This window comes from Panthera pardus, unplaced genomic scaffold (genome assembly GCF_024362965.1).
Source record: "Panthera pardus isolate Hobbes unplaced genomic scaffold, ASM2436296v1 HiC_scaffold_13, whole genome shotgun sequence".
Classification (NCBI taxonomy): Eukaryota; Metazoa; Chordata; class Mammalia; order Carnivora; family Felidae; genus Panthera; species Panthera pardus.
The window spans coordinates 202,470,052-202,486,816 of NW_026526688.1; the positions used below are offsets into that span (position 1 = coordinate 202,470,052).

General features: G+C 58.9%; 1 protein-coding gene across 1 annotated transcript in view; it reads right to left on the reverse strand.

The window, feature by feature from the left end:
* Positions 1–16,765, reverse strand: part of RGS12 (regulator of G protein signaling 12) — a 119,586-nt gene that overhangs the window by 83,176 nt on the left and 19,645 nt on the right. The window contains 1 exon segment of the mRNA XM_019453817.2: positions 10,351–12,319. Within this exon segment, the coding sequence (XP_019309362.2) occupies positions 10,351–12,222 (1,872 nt within the window). The 5' untranslated portion in view covers positions 12,223–12,319.

Here is a 16,765-nt window from a genome sequence, read left to right on the forward strand (position 1 = left end):
CTCCGCAAGAGTGCAGCCACACTGAACCGTCCCACCGAGCCACCACTGGAAGTGGCTCATTTCAGCACAAGCAGTGACCTAGACCAGCCAGTCCAACCTCCTCAATCTCCCCGCAAGAACGCGGGAGCCAGTGAGGCACCCGCTCAGGGTCGCCCAGCCGGAGGCCCGGGGCGAGCCGGGGACCTGCGTGTTTCACTTACGATTAGAACTAGAAATTCCGAACCCAGGGTCTAAACGCTAGACCGTCAGCCCCAGTGGGGCCAGAGCTGTGTTTGTCCTGCTCGCATAACGCCCCCCACTTCCCACCGGGCCGGTACACAGCAGGTGTCAGGAAGCACTTACCGAACAAGTAAACTCTCACAAAGGAGACTATTTCTCTTCCGTGTCTTATTTATGTGTTTTTGAGAGAGGGAGAGAAAGCACACAAGCAGAAGAGGGGCAGAAAGAGAGAGACGGAATCCGAAGCAGGCTCCGGGGTCTGAGCTGTCAGCACAAAGCCCGACGCGGGGCTCAAAGTCACAAACTGTGAGATCATGACCCGAGTCGGATGCTCAACCGACTGAGCCCCCCAGGCGTCCCTAAAAAGGAGACTATTTAGTTCAAAATGGAGACCAGATCCTCTGAAGGTTTTTCTAAAAAGAGGGAACATAGAGAATTTGAGAGGTAAGACTTCCAGCTGACATATTTACGGCTCCTGGCGTATCAGGCAGCGTCTAGGCAGACAGCAAGACCACACCACGTCTTTCAACAGGGACAACTTCATGGAAAGAACCTCTAACCAGGCGTCAGAGACCCGGAAAGGCAGAAAAAGATCCTAAGAGGTCAGGAGACGGCCGCCGTGGGAAGGGACTGCACCCCCAGGGACAGAGGAAGCAGTGATGTAAACTCAGCAGCCAGATGGGGGGAGGGAGGGGAGCGCTGGTGGGGGACCCAGACCTCGGATGTGGCCACATGGTGCCTGAAGGACTATGAGACTGGCCCAGGGGGAAGGGGGAGCTGAAAACTGGTCTCAGAGGCTACAGGAGGAAGAACTGCTGGGCAGGGGTGAGGAGCTGCAGGGAGCAGACAGGAAGGGTCTGGACCTTCCTCCTCCCTCCTGGCCACTCCCCCAGGACCTCTGGAGGCAGAGCCAGAGGGGACCCTGCTGGCCAGGGGAAGGGGACACAGACCCCAGTGTCCCAGAGCTGATTACAGAAAGGAAGCTCTAAAAATAAATCTAATTAAATAAATCTAATTTTTAAAAAAGGGAGTTATAGGGGCGCCTGGGTGGCTCAGTCGGTTAGGCGTCCGACTTCAGCTCAGGTCACGATCTCGCGGTCCGTGGGTTCGAGCCCCACGTCGGGCTCTGGGCTGATGGCTCGGAGCCTGGAGCCTGCTTCCGATTCTGTGTCTCCCTCTCTCTCTGCCCTCCCCCGTTCATGCTCTGTCTCTCTCTGTCTCAAAAATAAATAAAACATTAAAAAATATATATATAAAAAAAGGGAGTTATAAAATTTTACTGAAAGAAAATGAAGCCTAAGTAAATGGAGACAAATACCAATTTCACGGATAGGAAAACTCAACATTCTAAGGATGTCAATTCTCCCATGGGTCTACAGACGAAAATACAATTGCAAAAATACGTCAGTGGCGTTTTGGAGAATTTACAAACTTACTGTAAAATCTTACGTGAAAGAGCAAGGCTCAGCATAGCCAAGATAAAGTAAGGAGATCTGGCACTTCGGATCCAAAGACTCATTACCAAGCCTCAATTTCAAAAGTCAAGTATTGGTGGAGGTACGGACATGGGAAACAGAGCACACGTGAGTAACAGCAGCCCCACAGTCATCCGGAGAGAGAGGAAAAATCAGCTTGCCACCCACCTTATTCCATTCTTAAAGATCACCTCCAAAACAATTTTAAGACAAAAAGAAGAATATTCCTGACCTCGGGATAGCGATGAGGTCAGGAATCAACACTGAAAATCGTGAGAGGACTGACAAGTTGGTTGACATTAAGGTCAAGAGCTTCTGTTCATCAAGTCCCCACAGAGCAAGCGGAAAACACAAGCCACAAACGGAGTCAGTGTATGTGCGACACAATCGTTGCAGGATTAGCAGCCGGTATCTGTAGCTTCTACAAATCAAGAAAAAAGAGAACCCAACACAAGTGGGCACAGGTGTGAGTGGGTCCCTCAGCAACGTCTTCACGGGCAAAGCCACGGTAGAGTGTCATCTCCCATCCACTAGACGGGCAGGAAAGTCAGAAGCCCGGCGGGCGAGTTCCGGCAAGGACGTGGCGCCGTCTGGCGCTCACGCTAGCGGCCCGGGACCGTCGGGAAACCGAGCCGGAGAACCTGGACCCACAGTCTCCCGGTCTTGGACTCGGCCGCTAAATTACGAGGGAACAGACAGGGCAAACTCTGGGACAGATTCACCTCCCCGGGGCCAGTCCTTACATCTCAGGGATGAGGTGAGCATATCTGGGGAGGGGCCGGCCGTGTCCCCCTCCCTCCGGACACATCTGTCTACACTGCAAAGCGTAGGAGGGAAAACCCAGAGTCCTCCCTTCTGTCTCCAAGGTCACTTGCTCAAAGAGCCAGGGTCTCTGTCCCCTCTCAGCGTGCGTATAAGCTCCCCGATTCCTGTTTTCAGGTCTCCTCACCTACAGCACAACCCCGGTGCGTGTAGGGCGACACCCGACGTGGCTGCCGTTGCAACGGCCCAGGGGTAAGGATCGAGCGCCAGGAACGAGTGTGGTCGTTGTGAGTCAGTTATTAAACCTGTCCCCGCTCCGGAGACCCGGCGTCTCCCGTCAACACGAACGAGGGCGGATACTAAAAACTGTGCGAAGGTGAGCAAGCACCGGAACGGCCCCCGGGGGCCTCCTCCGCCCGCACAGCCGGGGACGCAGGCGTGAGCAGGAAGCTCAGCAGCAGCACCGCCCCGTCTCCGCCAGCTCAGTGCGCGTGCGAGTGTGTGCACTGCTGCGGTCACGGTGGAGACGAGGGAGCTGCCGACAGCGTCGCGGCTACAGCGGTGGAACGACACGGAGCGATCACCAAACAAGTTGTCACCACTGTTTCCAAAGCCCAGAGGGCAGCACAGCTACAAGCTACATAACCACCGCTGCGGGACTCGAACCCTGCTGACTCCCGCAGGAGCGCCGCGGCCGCTGAGCTCTCAAGGCGCTGGCCTTCCCTGGAAACCACACAAAACCACAGCAGGGCGGTAAGCGGTGTCTCTGTCCCTCAGCCCCCGGTCCTGCCTCCCCGGGAAGCTCCCCGGCACCTGACCCGCATCCCCACAGGGCCCCGATCCCCCCCGCGGCGCTCCGCTGCTCCAAAGGGGCTCCTGGCGTGGAAGGGGTGCGCAGACCCACGGAGGCTCCCCGCACTGTCGGGTTCGTGGGCACCGGCCACCCGCTGACTTTCCCGGCCCATCTGTTTGCTTCCCTTCCCTCCGATTTGGGGCGTTGTTTACACAGGGTAGGTAATGAGCAAAGCCGCTCTTTGCAGAAGGATTTAAATCACTGAGCCTTAGTTGTGGCCTCTTCAGTATTCTCTGGAACTTTTATCTGCAATCTATTTTAAAACTTCCTCTCGGGGCGCCTGGGTGGCTCAGTCAGTTGAGCGTCCGACTTCGGCTCAGGTCACGATCTCCCGTGAGTTCGAGCCCCGCGTCGGGCTCTGTGCCGACAGCTCAGGGCCTGGAGCCTGCTTCCGGTTCTGTGTGTCCCTCGCTGTCTGCCCCTCCCCCGCTCACGCTTTGTGTCTCTCTCTCTCTCTCTCTCTCTCTCTCTCTCAAAAGTAAATAAACATTAAAAAAAATAAAAAAACAAACAAAAAAACTTCCTCTCATTGTGCTGGGAAACTGCACAAGACCTGTCTGTCGGGCCCAGTCCCCTCCTGGCCTGACCCCTGCCGAACCCATCACTGGCTGGGCCACACGAACCCAGCCTCGGGCATCCAGTGCCAGGCCTCGCACTCTGTTCGTAGGAAAAGAATGAAGAAAAATCATTTTTTTCTCCAAAGGAATTATTTTTAGCAGGTAAAATATGTTCGTATTCCCGTGATAAAAACTCAGAATAACAGAAGATAAAACAAAAATGTCCTGGACCCATCCCCAGTTTTGCCTTCCACCCCCGAGGTAGCTCCCACTATCGGTTTGGAGCACTTCCTTTGAATGTTTTCCCGTGTATTTATATATAAACATATGCACACTTTATTTTTTTAAACAGATGTATCCTGTAAAACATAGGTTTAGTTGAGGGGTGCTGAATTTTTTACACAAAAATGGGATTACGTTGACTATGCGTATTTCTGTGGCCTTTTTCACCTCGTGTGCCGGGAGGAGCCTCCCACAAGGTGGTGCGTGGACCCACCACGCGGGGCGGACGCCTGACACGCCACGGGAATCTTGCTGAGCGGCTAACGACTACCTTCCAGCCTCCCTGCAGCGGGGCTGTCCCGGGACTCGGCCGACCCACCCGGCACCGCAGGAACAGGAACACACTCCGGCCGTGGCTCCCTGCCCGCTGCAACGTGGGCATGACGCTATTTTTTTTTTTAATTAATTAATTTATTTGAGAGAGACAGACTGAGCGGAGGAGGGGCAGAGAGAGAGGGAGAGGGGGCGACTCTCGCGAGCACGGGGCTCAAACTCACGACCCTGAGATCATGACCGGAGCGGAAATCGAGGCGGATGCTTAACTGATGGAGCCCCCCCAGGTGCCCCCGCATGACACTGTCTTGTACCTGGAGTTTGGGTGAGGGTCACGGGCAGAGGATGGCAACACAACACAGAAGGAACAGGTCCTCGTAAAGGCGCGGCCTCTACGCCAGCGTGGCCTGCCCACACCTTCTCGTCACAGAGGACGCACTCCACATACAGCGTTTAGGACACTGTGAAATTAGTCCTGCGGTAACAGTGCTGAAACTCCTATTACTTTAAACACTTTTTTAATGTTTTCTTATTTATTTTCAAGAGAGAAAAAGACAGCGAGCAGGGGAGGGGCAGAGAGAGAGGGAGACACAGAATCTGAAGCAGCTCCAGGCTCCCGGCTGTCAGCACAGAGCCCGACAAGGGGTTCAAACCCACGAACCATGAGATTACGACCTGAGCCCAAGTTGCATCCTTAACCGACAGCCCCCCAGGCACCCCTACTTTTAAATGAGTCCATGAAGTTAACAGCATTTTTTTCCAGCATTTTTTCATCTTATTTGATCAGAAAGGTATTTTTTAGGCTCTCACCAACACTGCCAGTTTGGAAGGACTCAGCCCTAGCGGGGCCCTCCTGCAAAGCGGCAAGCCTCTCCGGGGCAGCGGTCCCCAAACACTGTGCTCCCAGGATGCCCCTCATACAAAGCACTGAGGCCCCAAGAGCTTTGGTCTCCGTGGGCATCATCTATTGACAATTTCCATATTAAACCGATATATTTAAAATTTTTTATTAATTCACTTCAAAATAACAACAATAAATCCTTTAGGTAGTATCAAAAAATAACATGTTTTCATTTAAAAATTTTTCAAAATCCATTATGTGCAAAGTTTAACAACGGATTTTGCTACTTAACCAGATACTTTAATTAATGTTAGTCTGAGGATATCAGTTTTCAAAAAAGCAGAATTAAACATCCTTAATTCGAGTTAAATGTAGCTGAATCATTTTGATGACACAGACAGCATTTCAGGGTCTTGGGTTTTCTCTTTCCCGTCAACCCCTCTCTCAGTCACACGCTCCCTTAGTGCATCCTGGCCACGGACACCCAGCAAAAAGAAAATCAGAGTAAACAGAGCGGGAAATCATCTACTTATAAACACCACTTAGCTCTCCCACAGTGTCACCGGCTCAGGTCGCACCTGCCCAGGCCCCACCTGCCCGGTCTGTGCCTCTGCCTCCCCTCTGGCCTCTCCACAGGAGGAAGAGGCAGAGCCCCCGGGGCTGGCACTCCTGTTGTAACCAGGACAGGAAGCCCCTTCCCCGTGGCTTGCTGGCCTCCAGGCTTCCGCTGGGCGGGGGGGGGGGGTCCCCCAGGCCTTGAGGGAGGGAGGTGTCACAGTTCCAACAGGAGCTTGCTCTGGTTTTGGACGTCTTCCAGGCAGTGGTGAGCGGTGCTGCGCCGTTTTTCTTGGGGACAGCCGCCCAGTCCTGCAGTGGTTCCGACGGGTTTCTACACTGTCTCCGTGGGGACAGAGCGTTCGGTCAGCACCCAGAGGCGAGGCCCGGCAGCGTGGCCCTGAGGGGCAGCCTCCCAGCTTGCAGCCTCTCCCCTGCTGGCCTCTGCCTCGCCCCTGCTGTGGGGCCTGCCCCAGGGTCCCAGAGGTTTCTCCCTCCAGGCAGCTCACTGCCTTTGGTCTAGTTAATACTTGTCCACTCTGTTTCTCTGCTCCGATCCTGGTGTGTTTTCTGTCTCCGGGCTGCAGCCTAATTCTGCCAAGAAGCATGGGAGTAACTTGGGGCCCCCACTGTGTGGCACCCCACTCCCGTCCCCCCGTCCTCATCCTGACAAGCCTCCAGGAGGGACACCAGGAGACCACCCCCCAGCCTCTGGAAGCTTCTGCTGCTACAGCAAGGGAGGCTGTGGGATTAGGCTGAGCTAATGAAGGAGAAACCCTTGAGCAAGGTAGAAAGCAACTGATAACCTTCAAGAGATTATGGCAGAACCCAATAAAACACCATTCATTAGCACTTATTTTGAGATGAACTGGGTGTCCCATCACCACTGCAGAGGAGACAGGTCACAAACCAGTCTATGCAGGACAGACCGCGAGCAGTCTCAGCGTGAGCACTTATTTGCACTGGAACTTGGGCAAATCCCCTGACGCATAAAAACCTGACTGTCCTTGTCAGTAAGATTTAAAGATAAAGACACCCAGCCCGACGAGCTCACAGAACCCCTCTCGGGTCAACTGGTGAGCGCCAGACTGTCATTTTCCAACAGGAGAAACACACCGATGCCACTGCGCTCTCTCAGCCTCTCGTCACGGCCCGAGTGACGACAGCCAGCACCTCACTGTCACCACGCTTGCGCTCAAGGTGAGAGATGGCTACCGAGCAGCCAGAGACCCTCACAGGGGCACGCGCGGGTCTTGACAAAGGAGCGAAGGCAGCGGGGTCGACACACAGCGCCAGAACCCTGGGACGTCCACGTGCAGAAAAATGAACGTGGACACAGACCTTCCAGCCTTCGCAGCAATCAACCCCAATGGGGTCATTCACCTAAATGGGAAATAAAAAACTATAAAACTCAAAGACGACACAGGAGAAAAGCTAGACGACCTTGGGGTTGGTGGGGCCTGTTCAGAGACAGCACTGAAGGCACAATCCGTGAGCGAGAGCCGATCAGCTGGGCTGCGTCCAAATGGAAAGGTTCTGCTCTGGGAAAGACCACGTCAAGAGAACGAGACCAGCCTCAGGCTGCAAGCACAAGACAGGGGAGCATGGAGAAGGTGGTCAACGTCTTGGTCACCAAGGAAATGCAAATCAAAGTAACAGCGCGACCCCCACTGCACACCCGTCCGAACAGCCAAATCCAGGACTCTGCCCCCCCCCCCCCCCCCACACACACACACACGTGGCGAGGACACAGAGCGACAGGAGCTGCCGGTCACGGCTGGCGGGAACTCAGGATCGCGGTGCGGCCGCTTCGGGAGATCGGCGGCGGTTTCTCAAGGAAGTAAACATCCGCCACCGGATCTCGCAATCGCGCTGCTTGGCGTTTACCCAAAGGAGCCGACGGCTTATGTCCACACCAAAAGCTGAGCTCGGGTGTGAACGGCATCTTTATTCATAATCACCAAAACCCAGGAGTAACTAACGTGGCCTTAGCAGGTGACGGACGAATAAGCCGCGGTCCCTCCAGACGGCGGGATATTACCTGGCGCTAGAAAGAGATGAGCCATCAAGCCGGCAAGAGACCCGGAGGAAGTGTGGACGCGCATGACTGAGGGCGAGCGGCCGGTCTGAAAAGGCCGCACGCCGTGTGGCCGACCATCCACGGGACATTCCGGAACAGGCAGGACGGCGGGGACGGTAAGATCAGCGGAGGCCGGGGGCTGGGGGCCGGGGAGGGCAGAACAGGTCGGGGCCCAGGGGTGTCGAGGGCAGTGGACCGCGCCGGGCGAGACCGTAACGGCGGGTCTGCCTGCCATCACGCGTGCGTCCGAGCCCGCGGAAGGCACATGCCGAGAGGGACCTTGACGCGAACTGGGGACTCTGGGTGATGACGACGCGGGGGTGGAGGTCCGTCAGTCGTAACGAGGCAGCTCTCTGGTGGGGGTGCTCACAGGGGGGAGGCTGTGCACGTGTCAGGGCAGAGGGTATGTGGGAAGTGTCAGCACTTTCTCAATTTTTATCGCAAGACTAAAACTGCTCTAACGACATTAAATCTTAAAAAAAAAAAAAAAAAAAAAAAGCCCACGGTTTGAATCATGACCCTGCTTCATCCTGTTAAACCTTAAACCTTAGAGAAGTCACTCAGCCCCTCGAGGACAAGTCACCTCACTTGCGGAACGGGGGCCACAGCACCCCTGCCCCACGGGTTCCCCGAGGTCAGAGCTGCACCGGGAGCGGTCTGAGATGGCGGGAGCTCCACAGCGTGTAGACAGGGCCTTCACCTCGGACGAAGGGCGGGCGAGGGGGCACCCGGTCCACAGAGAGCCGCACAAATCCCATTTCTGTCCACCCGTGTGATCGGGCGCTGACACACCAGCAGTGGGGCTGGAGAGTGCATGCACTAGTGGGACACGTGCCCCAAGAGGTGCTGACGCGTCTGATTTCGGGAAACGGTGGCCACCTTCCGGGCCTCCGCTTCCCAGCTCACCCCAGCTGACGGGAGGCTCGGGTGGGAGAAGCCCACGCCACAGCCGGCTCGGCGGGGGCAGGTGGGAAGGAGCCGGGCGGGGGCGGCCGCGCCCCGAGAACACAGGCCCCGTGCGGTTCAGCCCCGGGGCGGCGGGGGGACGAGGGATGGGGTGTGCTTGTGGCAGAACCACAAGCGCCCGCAGTTTAGAAACAGGAGTCGAAAACCCACACGATCACAACTGTTTATAAAAACAAACATCCATCCTTAGATACGTGGAAATGTGGCCATGGCCTCCTGGAGGAGGTAAAGTTGGGGGGCAGTCTGTCCGTTCCTCCCGCTTTCTATTGTCTTTAACGTGTTTTAGGGTGAAAACTACGACACGGGAAGGGTGTGATTGCCAACAGAATATTCGCCAAGCCGCCACTCCCCTTTCCTCTGTCCCGGACCCTGCCCTCACCTGCCAGCCGCCCTCGGAGGGATTCGTTGTGACATTTTCCACTGTTGAGAACCAGGACGCGGACCCAAGCAGAAAAGGAATTTTACAATCACGAAAGTCCTCCGAGGAAAGTGCCTTGGAAACACCGCTCCACGGTTACAGCGACCGCCACACGGTGGCTCTCGGCCTGTCCCACCAGTGCCGCTGGCCACCCCCCTGCTGAGCAAAGTCCCGCACGCTGACTCCTGCCCTCGGGCTCCACACCGAGCTCCCGGGGGGGAGGCAGAGGGCCCCAAAGGGACACAGGCACGTTCAGGGCAGTGCCGGCCCCGGCGGGTCCCCCTGATGCTCATCTGTGGCGAGCAGGGAGCCGAGCCACCAGCCCACTGCTGAGTTCAGCTGCCACTTTTTTCACAGCAGGATTTTCCAGATGAAGGACACAGAGCAAGGGTCCACACCCTGGGAAGCATCCTGTCCTGAAGTCAACAGTCTCTGTGCTTCACGAATTTTCTCACCTCAGGGGCGCCTGGGTGGCTCAGTCCGTTAAGCATCTGGCTTCCGCTCAGGTCATGATCTCGCAGTTTATGAGTTCGAGCCCCACATCGGGCCTGCTGCTGTCAGCGCAGATCCCGCTTCAGATCCTCTGTCCCCCTCTCTCTGCCCTTCCCTCGCTTACGCTCTCTCTCTCAAAAAAATAAATAAGTGAATAAAACATTAACAACCAAAAAAAAAAAACAAAAACAAAAAAAACTGTGTTCTCACCTCAAAAGGGCGTGCTGCCCGAGCCCACAGATGGCATCGGCTCCGAAGGGGCCAGGGACAGGACCGTCCCAGGCACCGGCAGCAGGAAACGGCCCGAAGGAAGGAGGGCCTCAGCCCAGGCTGCGTCACCCGCCCCGCCCAGGTGTCCCGCCCAGGACCCGAGAGAGGGGGCAGCACCCAGAGGGCTCCCCGGCAGGACAGAGCCTGCAGCACGTGACCAAACGCACCCCGTGGTGGCGACAGAGGCACAGGGCAGCCCGACGGAGCCGGGACTGGAGACTCGGCCGTCAACACGCTCCGCTCCACCAGGGACAGAGCGCGTCACAAAATCAAGCTCACGTGTGTAGACCGCGCCCGGCGGGCTTACCTTTTTGTCCTCCTTAGTCTTTCTAACTTGTCGATGGGGGCCGAAAAGGTTCTGCACCCCAAAGGCCTTCCTGGGCCAGTCCCTCTTCTGGGTGCTCAGCGGCGCCTGTGCCAAGCTGCCCTCCACCCGGTAGCGGTCCGCGGGAATCTTGCTCATGGGCGGGGGCAGCGTGCCGCAGTTGACGCTGGACCGCCCGTCGGTGGAGTCCGTGTACGACTCCTGGTCACTGGCGTGTCCGCACGGCCACTCCTGTAGGACGTGCACCGGAAGCCACCGCTGGCCATGGCCCGCGGCGCCCCTCTTGGAAGGGGGGACCGAGCTCCGCGAGGAGGCCGGGGGCAGCTCCACGTGAGCGGCGGGCCCTAGGTGCTTACCGAAGTCCCGGCACCTGTCCGCCTGCGGGGCGGCCTCGAACGGGGGGCCCCCCTCGGGGTCGAGGCAGAAGGCCCCGCCCCAGGGGGCGCCCCGGGGCTGGGAGCCCCTCCCGCCCGCGCCCTCCCAGCCGCCGCCGCTGCCGGGGCCGTGCCTGCCGGAGCCGGCACCCAGGTCGACCACCAGCACTCGGCTGCTCCTTTCCTCCTGGTGGAAGTTGCCGATGCCGCTGTCGCTGTTGCTGCTGGTGCTGGTGTTCTGGTGGGCGTCCGCGTCCCCGTCGGCAAAGGCCCGGGCCCGCACGCCCTCGATCAGCTCGCCCATGTCTCTGTACAGGACGGAGATGAACTGGAGGGCCGGCAGGCAGGATGCGGGGAACTCGAGGCAGCCGCCGGTGTCGGGGTCGGCCGTGCACTCCAGCCCAAACCGCCGAGCGATGCCCTGGTGGATCCTGTGATTGAACAGGTCTGGATCCACCATGAACACGTGGCAGGAAGTCCGCAAGGCGCCCTCGTCCTCGTGTGCCAGGCTCCCGTCGTCGCTCGTCTGCATGGTCACGAGCCCGAAGAGCCGCCGGTCGTCTGGGCACACGGCGCTGAAGGCCAGCTTCTCGGCCGGGTACTCGGCCAGGACGGCAGCCTGGTCGGTGCAGAGCCGCACGCGGTCGTGCAGGACCCTCATGGCCACCAGGGAGTGGATCTTCTGCTCCGCCCGCAGGCGCCGCAGGCAGCCACGGATGGCCTGTAAGCTGTCGGACTCCAGGTTGCAGCTCGTGGAAGGAAGTTCGATGGACCCCAAGTAGCCCACGACCATGGCCACGTTTAAAATACTCGCATCTAACGCAAAATCTTCGTGATTCTCGGGGCCGATACTGAAAACGGAATCGTCATTCATAACTTTTGATATTTCCTCCTTAGAAAGCAGGTTGGGATTCGGGTGATTTACGCTTTCACGTCCAAGGTCGAATCGCGCGGCAGCTGACTCCGAAAGGGATCTTTGTTTCAATTTCAAGGGCTCGGAACTGCTTGCACGGAGACTAGGATTTTCAAAGATCATATTGAAAATCCCACCAGACTGCATTTCTTCCACGACTCTCTCGGCTCTGTTTATACCTAACGCTTTCGAATCGAGTTTGGGCTTGAGCCAGCCTTTTCCTTCGTAAAATCCAACCTCTTCATCACTGGAACACGACTCCACGTGGCCGAGGCCCTCGCCAATCACCATGTGCAGGACACCAGAACATTTCCCGATTAATTTCACCACGTCCTCATGGGATGCTTTCTTCACGTTGATTTCGTTGACGGCAAATATCTGGTCTCCGGCCCGGAGGCCCACAAAGTCCGCGGGGCTCCCTCTCAGGACACAGCTGAGCACGCACGGCGCCTGGCCAGAGAGCGTGAAGCCGTACCCTGCCCGTCCTCTGGCCACCTCCACACTCCTCAGGCGAGGGGGCGCCGGCCCGTGAGGCGGATGCTGCACCGCGTCCCCTGCTCTATACATCTCGCCGGGCCTGCGACACCAGGGGCATAGCTCGTTAGTCCAGGGGCCGCGCTCAGGGAATGCCTGAGCCTACCGTGCTGCTTCTTGAAGTGACGCCCTGAGGGAGAGAACAGACGGCCTGTTATTAAACATCCCGTGTTCCCGTTGCTTACCGGTATCTCCTAAACATAAAAATGTAGCTCGTGACAAAAGCCACCACAGGAAGAGTCTCTGGTCACCACACAAATGTCCGAGTGAGAGAGAAGCAGCAGCCTGCACAGGGAACCTTCAGGTCAGCCTAAGAAACTTCCCACGAGCAGACAGCGTGTCTCCCGGAAGGGACGCCCGTCCAACCGTTCAGGGCCGAGGAACACAGGGCGGTGGCAGTGCCGCCTGCCCGGATGGGAAGTCCGAGGGCCGCCGCAGGGGAGGCTCCCAGCTCCTGCGCAGGCCCAGGCACCCCTCCCGGCCACCCCGACGGCGTCTTAACCGGAGGGGAGGAGCCAGAGCGAAAGGCAGCGCGGGCCACACACCTGGGGTAGAAAGGCACCTGGGTGACCTGGCCGACCCCCCGTTTGATCACAGCCCCTCCGTCACGACCAGTTCTCCCTCAGGGAAGAGTCAGCTTGTGTCTCTCATATCCCGCCACCTCCCTCGATTAATTGCCTTCGAACAAGATACCATGTGGGGGAAAATACGTCAGTCTGAAACCACCTCAGTCAACCACAGAGGCCACCGGACAGAACAGGTAAAACAACAAAAAAGCGAATAGGAACCTTAATCCTTCCAGGGGATGACTTCATCATTAAAAGTACTGGTTGTCACAGAAAACACCTGCGTCAGGGTCCCAGGCCCAGCCCAGACCTGATGCCCCACGAGGAGGACACACAGGACGCGGCACAGTCATGCTCACGGCTGGGATTTACCCCCGTGAAATCGAGGCACCATCGGCACAGGGTAAAGCGGGGGGGGGTGGGGGGGGGCAAGTCCCGAGGAAGCAGGCGCCAGCTGCCAGCATCCTCTCCCGGGGCGTCAGGTGGGGCGCGTTGTGACAACACGTGCGGGGTCTCGTCCGCCAGGGGAGCGCGTTAGAGATGGAGCTGGAGAACAGAAAGGTTTGCTCCGAGGCGGCCCCACGGGCGGACGTGGCGACACAGAGAACGTGGTGTGCGGGACGCGGGTTTGAATAAAATCATCCTGGGAGGTAAGAGTCACAAGAGAACACTTTATTTCTAAATTGCCATATCGCTTAATACCTAAGTGGCGATAAATTAATCATTTCAGGACTATGGACATCCAACTATTCGCTAGTCGTCACTAGAAACGCGTATATTAAAGTTGGCCAAGAATAGTGTCTTAGGGTCTCTCATTGGGCCTCTTTCTTCCAGGCCGAATGGTGCTCCCCCACCAGATATGCCCAACCCCCGACGCCCCCCTCCAGGAGCCGCCATCCAGGAGCTTATCCTGGATGATCCGGGCAGGCCCCAGGGTCACAGGGTCCTCACCAGAGGGAGGCAGGAGGCTCAGAGTCAGAGAGAGGCCGAGGCCAGAGCAGCAGGCTGTGAAGGCAGAGGAAGGGCCACAGAGCGCACAAACAGAGCGCCTCTAGAAGCCACAAAAGGCGAGGGGACAGACTCTCCCCTGCGGCCCCAGGACGAAGGGCCCTGCCCGCACTGTGACCGCAGCAGGTGACACTGATTTTGACCGGCCACCCCCAGAACTGAGGGAATAGAGGGAACAGAGTCGTGCCGCGGTCACTGTTCCGCAGCCACGGAGCCTGCGCTAAGGCAACCAGCCTGGTGCTGGGGGAGGGGGGCGCACAGGTGCAGGCGACAGCATGGGGGGGGGGGGCGTGACCCCTCCCAGGACAGGGGCCAGCGAGCCCCTCCTGCCCTCCTCGGTGACAGAAGACCTCCCGGCCACCCGTCTGTAATCCCTCCACACGCCAGAGTCGTGGCACTGAGACGTGACCCAGGGTGACGGTCCTCTTTGTGGCCTGCCCAGATATTTCTGGTCGACTCGCACTGTCGTGTCCCGCTAACTCCTTCTAATTCATCCAAGTCACGTCTCCGTGCCTGCAGCCACACTTTAGAAGCACAGCCTACACGTTAACTTTTCCCTAAACCGCATCAGCTCATAGTAGAACGAGCGGGGCAGACGGGGAAATCCAGAAGAAACCACAGGGCACAGTTTCCAACGCCCACGGGCATTTCTGCCATCTGGGCCACTCAGGTGCCTGTTCTGGGTCCCTTTCCCCCACCAGGAGATTCGGGGTTAGTGAGTCCAGCCGCCTGTTTTGACAAGGTCCCACCCCCACCCCACACACCTTCTGGGTGATTCTGACAGGTGGCAACACCCGGATGGGCTGCTGTGGGCTGAGGGCGTGTCCCCACTTCACAGGGTGTTGAAATGCTACCCCCTGGTGTCCTCGTAAAAGAGGAGAGAGGGACCTCGCCCCTCCCCCCGTGGTCCCTGCTCTCCGCCTCGTGACGACAGGAGAAGGTGACCATCCGGAACCAGGAAGTGTCCCCGCCACACACTGGCTCTGTGAGCACCTGGACCTTGGTGACAAACAGGCTGTGGTTTAAGCTGCTCCGCAGGCGGTGTCCTGCAGCAGGCCGAGCGGACAAAGACACCGTCCAGTCCGGCCTCCTCCTTGCACGGAAAAGGTGATCGAGGCCAGAAAGGAGCGACAGCTTCCCAGCAGCACAGACAGTAGGACACACGGTCCCCTTCTCACTGCGCCCACGACCAGGATCAGTCCCTCCGAGTGACAATGTCACTCCTTTACCGACTCATCCCTCAGACTGGAGGGACCTAGAAGTAAACACACACCGGCTGCCCGGATGCTTCCCCTCCTGCCCCCCGAGGTTGAGGTCGGGATACAACGGTCCCATGTGTGCCCAGCCCGGGCCGGCAGCGTCCCAGACCCAGAAGCCACAGACGGGCCGGGCCCTGAGCAGCCCACAGGCCCCAAGGAGGGAGGCGCGGGAAGAGGCAGACAGTCCCCAGACTGCGCTGTGTGCTCGGCGCCCGCAGGAGGACCGGCAGTCCCTCGCCCCACGGCTCGGCCCCCACCCCTCCCCGTGCAGGGGGGCGTTTTGTGAGGACGGCGCCCCGGCTCGCCACGACTGCGCCACCAGAGTCACATTCGCGGTGCGACAGGCACGGAGCTGAGCACGGGGCCGAAAGGCCAAAGCCACACAGCACAGCACCCACGGTGCGCGGCGGCCGGAGGGAGACCGGGAACTACCGGGCGGGAGGAGCGGGGAGCTCGGGCACAGCGCCGGGCGCGGAGGAAGCGCTCGCGGTGGGGGGCCTTCCAGGGCTGTTCCCGGGACTTTACACGTAGCAACACGCGTGTCCGCAAGCCACGGCGCCCTGACGTGGGTACGACCGTTCCCACTTTGCAGATGAGCAAATGGACACACGGAAAAGCCGAGTAACTTCCTACGGCTGCACAGCTAGTGAGCGTCACCGGTGGATTTGAACCCAGCTCTCTCCGTCTCCACACAGAGGGGTCCCTAGAAGAGGCAGAGGCAGCCCTGGGGCTGGGACAGCAGGCGCTACCCGTACGCACAGCCCCTCCAACGCCCGATCCCTCGATCCCTCCGCGGCGGGAGCCTGGCGGCACCACGCCACGCCCTCCGACTGGGACCCGGCCAGCAGACCCCGCCCCTCGTACCCTCCCCCTAAGCCACCTCCAGCCACCGAACACCACCAGGCGCCACCTCCCCGCAACGTGCACGGGGACCCGACGCATCCCCCGCGCAGTCACGCACCCCAGGACGCACGCTGACCGTCCCTGCATCCCGGCCTCACCCAGTCTGATCGCTCCTCGCGGCCCGCCGCCTGACCTCCGGAAAGCTCCCTAGAACCCAGGACACGCTCCCCGCCCTCCCCGAAACCTACACCAACCTGGGATCTGCCCTCCCGGGCACGGCAGGTCCCCAAAACGCCCGAGGACGAGCTGGTGGGGTCCTGGCTCACCAAGACCCCTCCGGGCCGTTAGCAGGCACCAACAACCAACGTCCCCGCTGACCTTTCACCCATAAGGGGCCCTTCCCGTTGCCCTTGACCTGGCCCACCCACCCGCCCGATGCCTGTGCACAGCGGGGGCTCCAGCGGGACTGTGGGTGGGACCTGGGCAAGGCCAGGACTGCCACGTGAGGGAACGGGCCCTTCCTTGGAGGACCCCACGGCTCAGGGACAAGGGCACTGGGAGGCGCCCGCGGACTCGCCGGCTGCACACCTGCGGCTCAGGGAGCGCCTCCAAGTGACCCGAGGGCACAGCACACGCAGCAGGGACCGGAGGGCAGTCTCGGCCCCCACCCGCTGTGCCCCACAAAATGGTGCCACCAGCTCCATGCCCCTGTCCCTCCTCCCTCCAGGACCCCTTTCCTCTCTAGCTTCAAAGTCCTCCTCTCGTGGGTGACCCTAAGGCCTAACAGCTGAGAGCCCTCCCCGCAGCTACGAACCCATTTCCCACACTCGGCCACCTACCACCTCACTCTGCCCGACAAACACGCCTTTTGCTAGAAGCACCTCCTCCCCCTCCCCCACA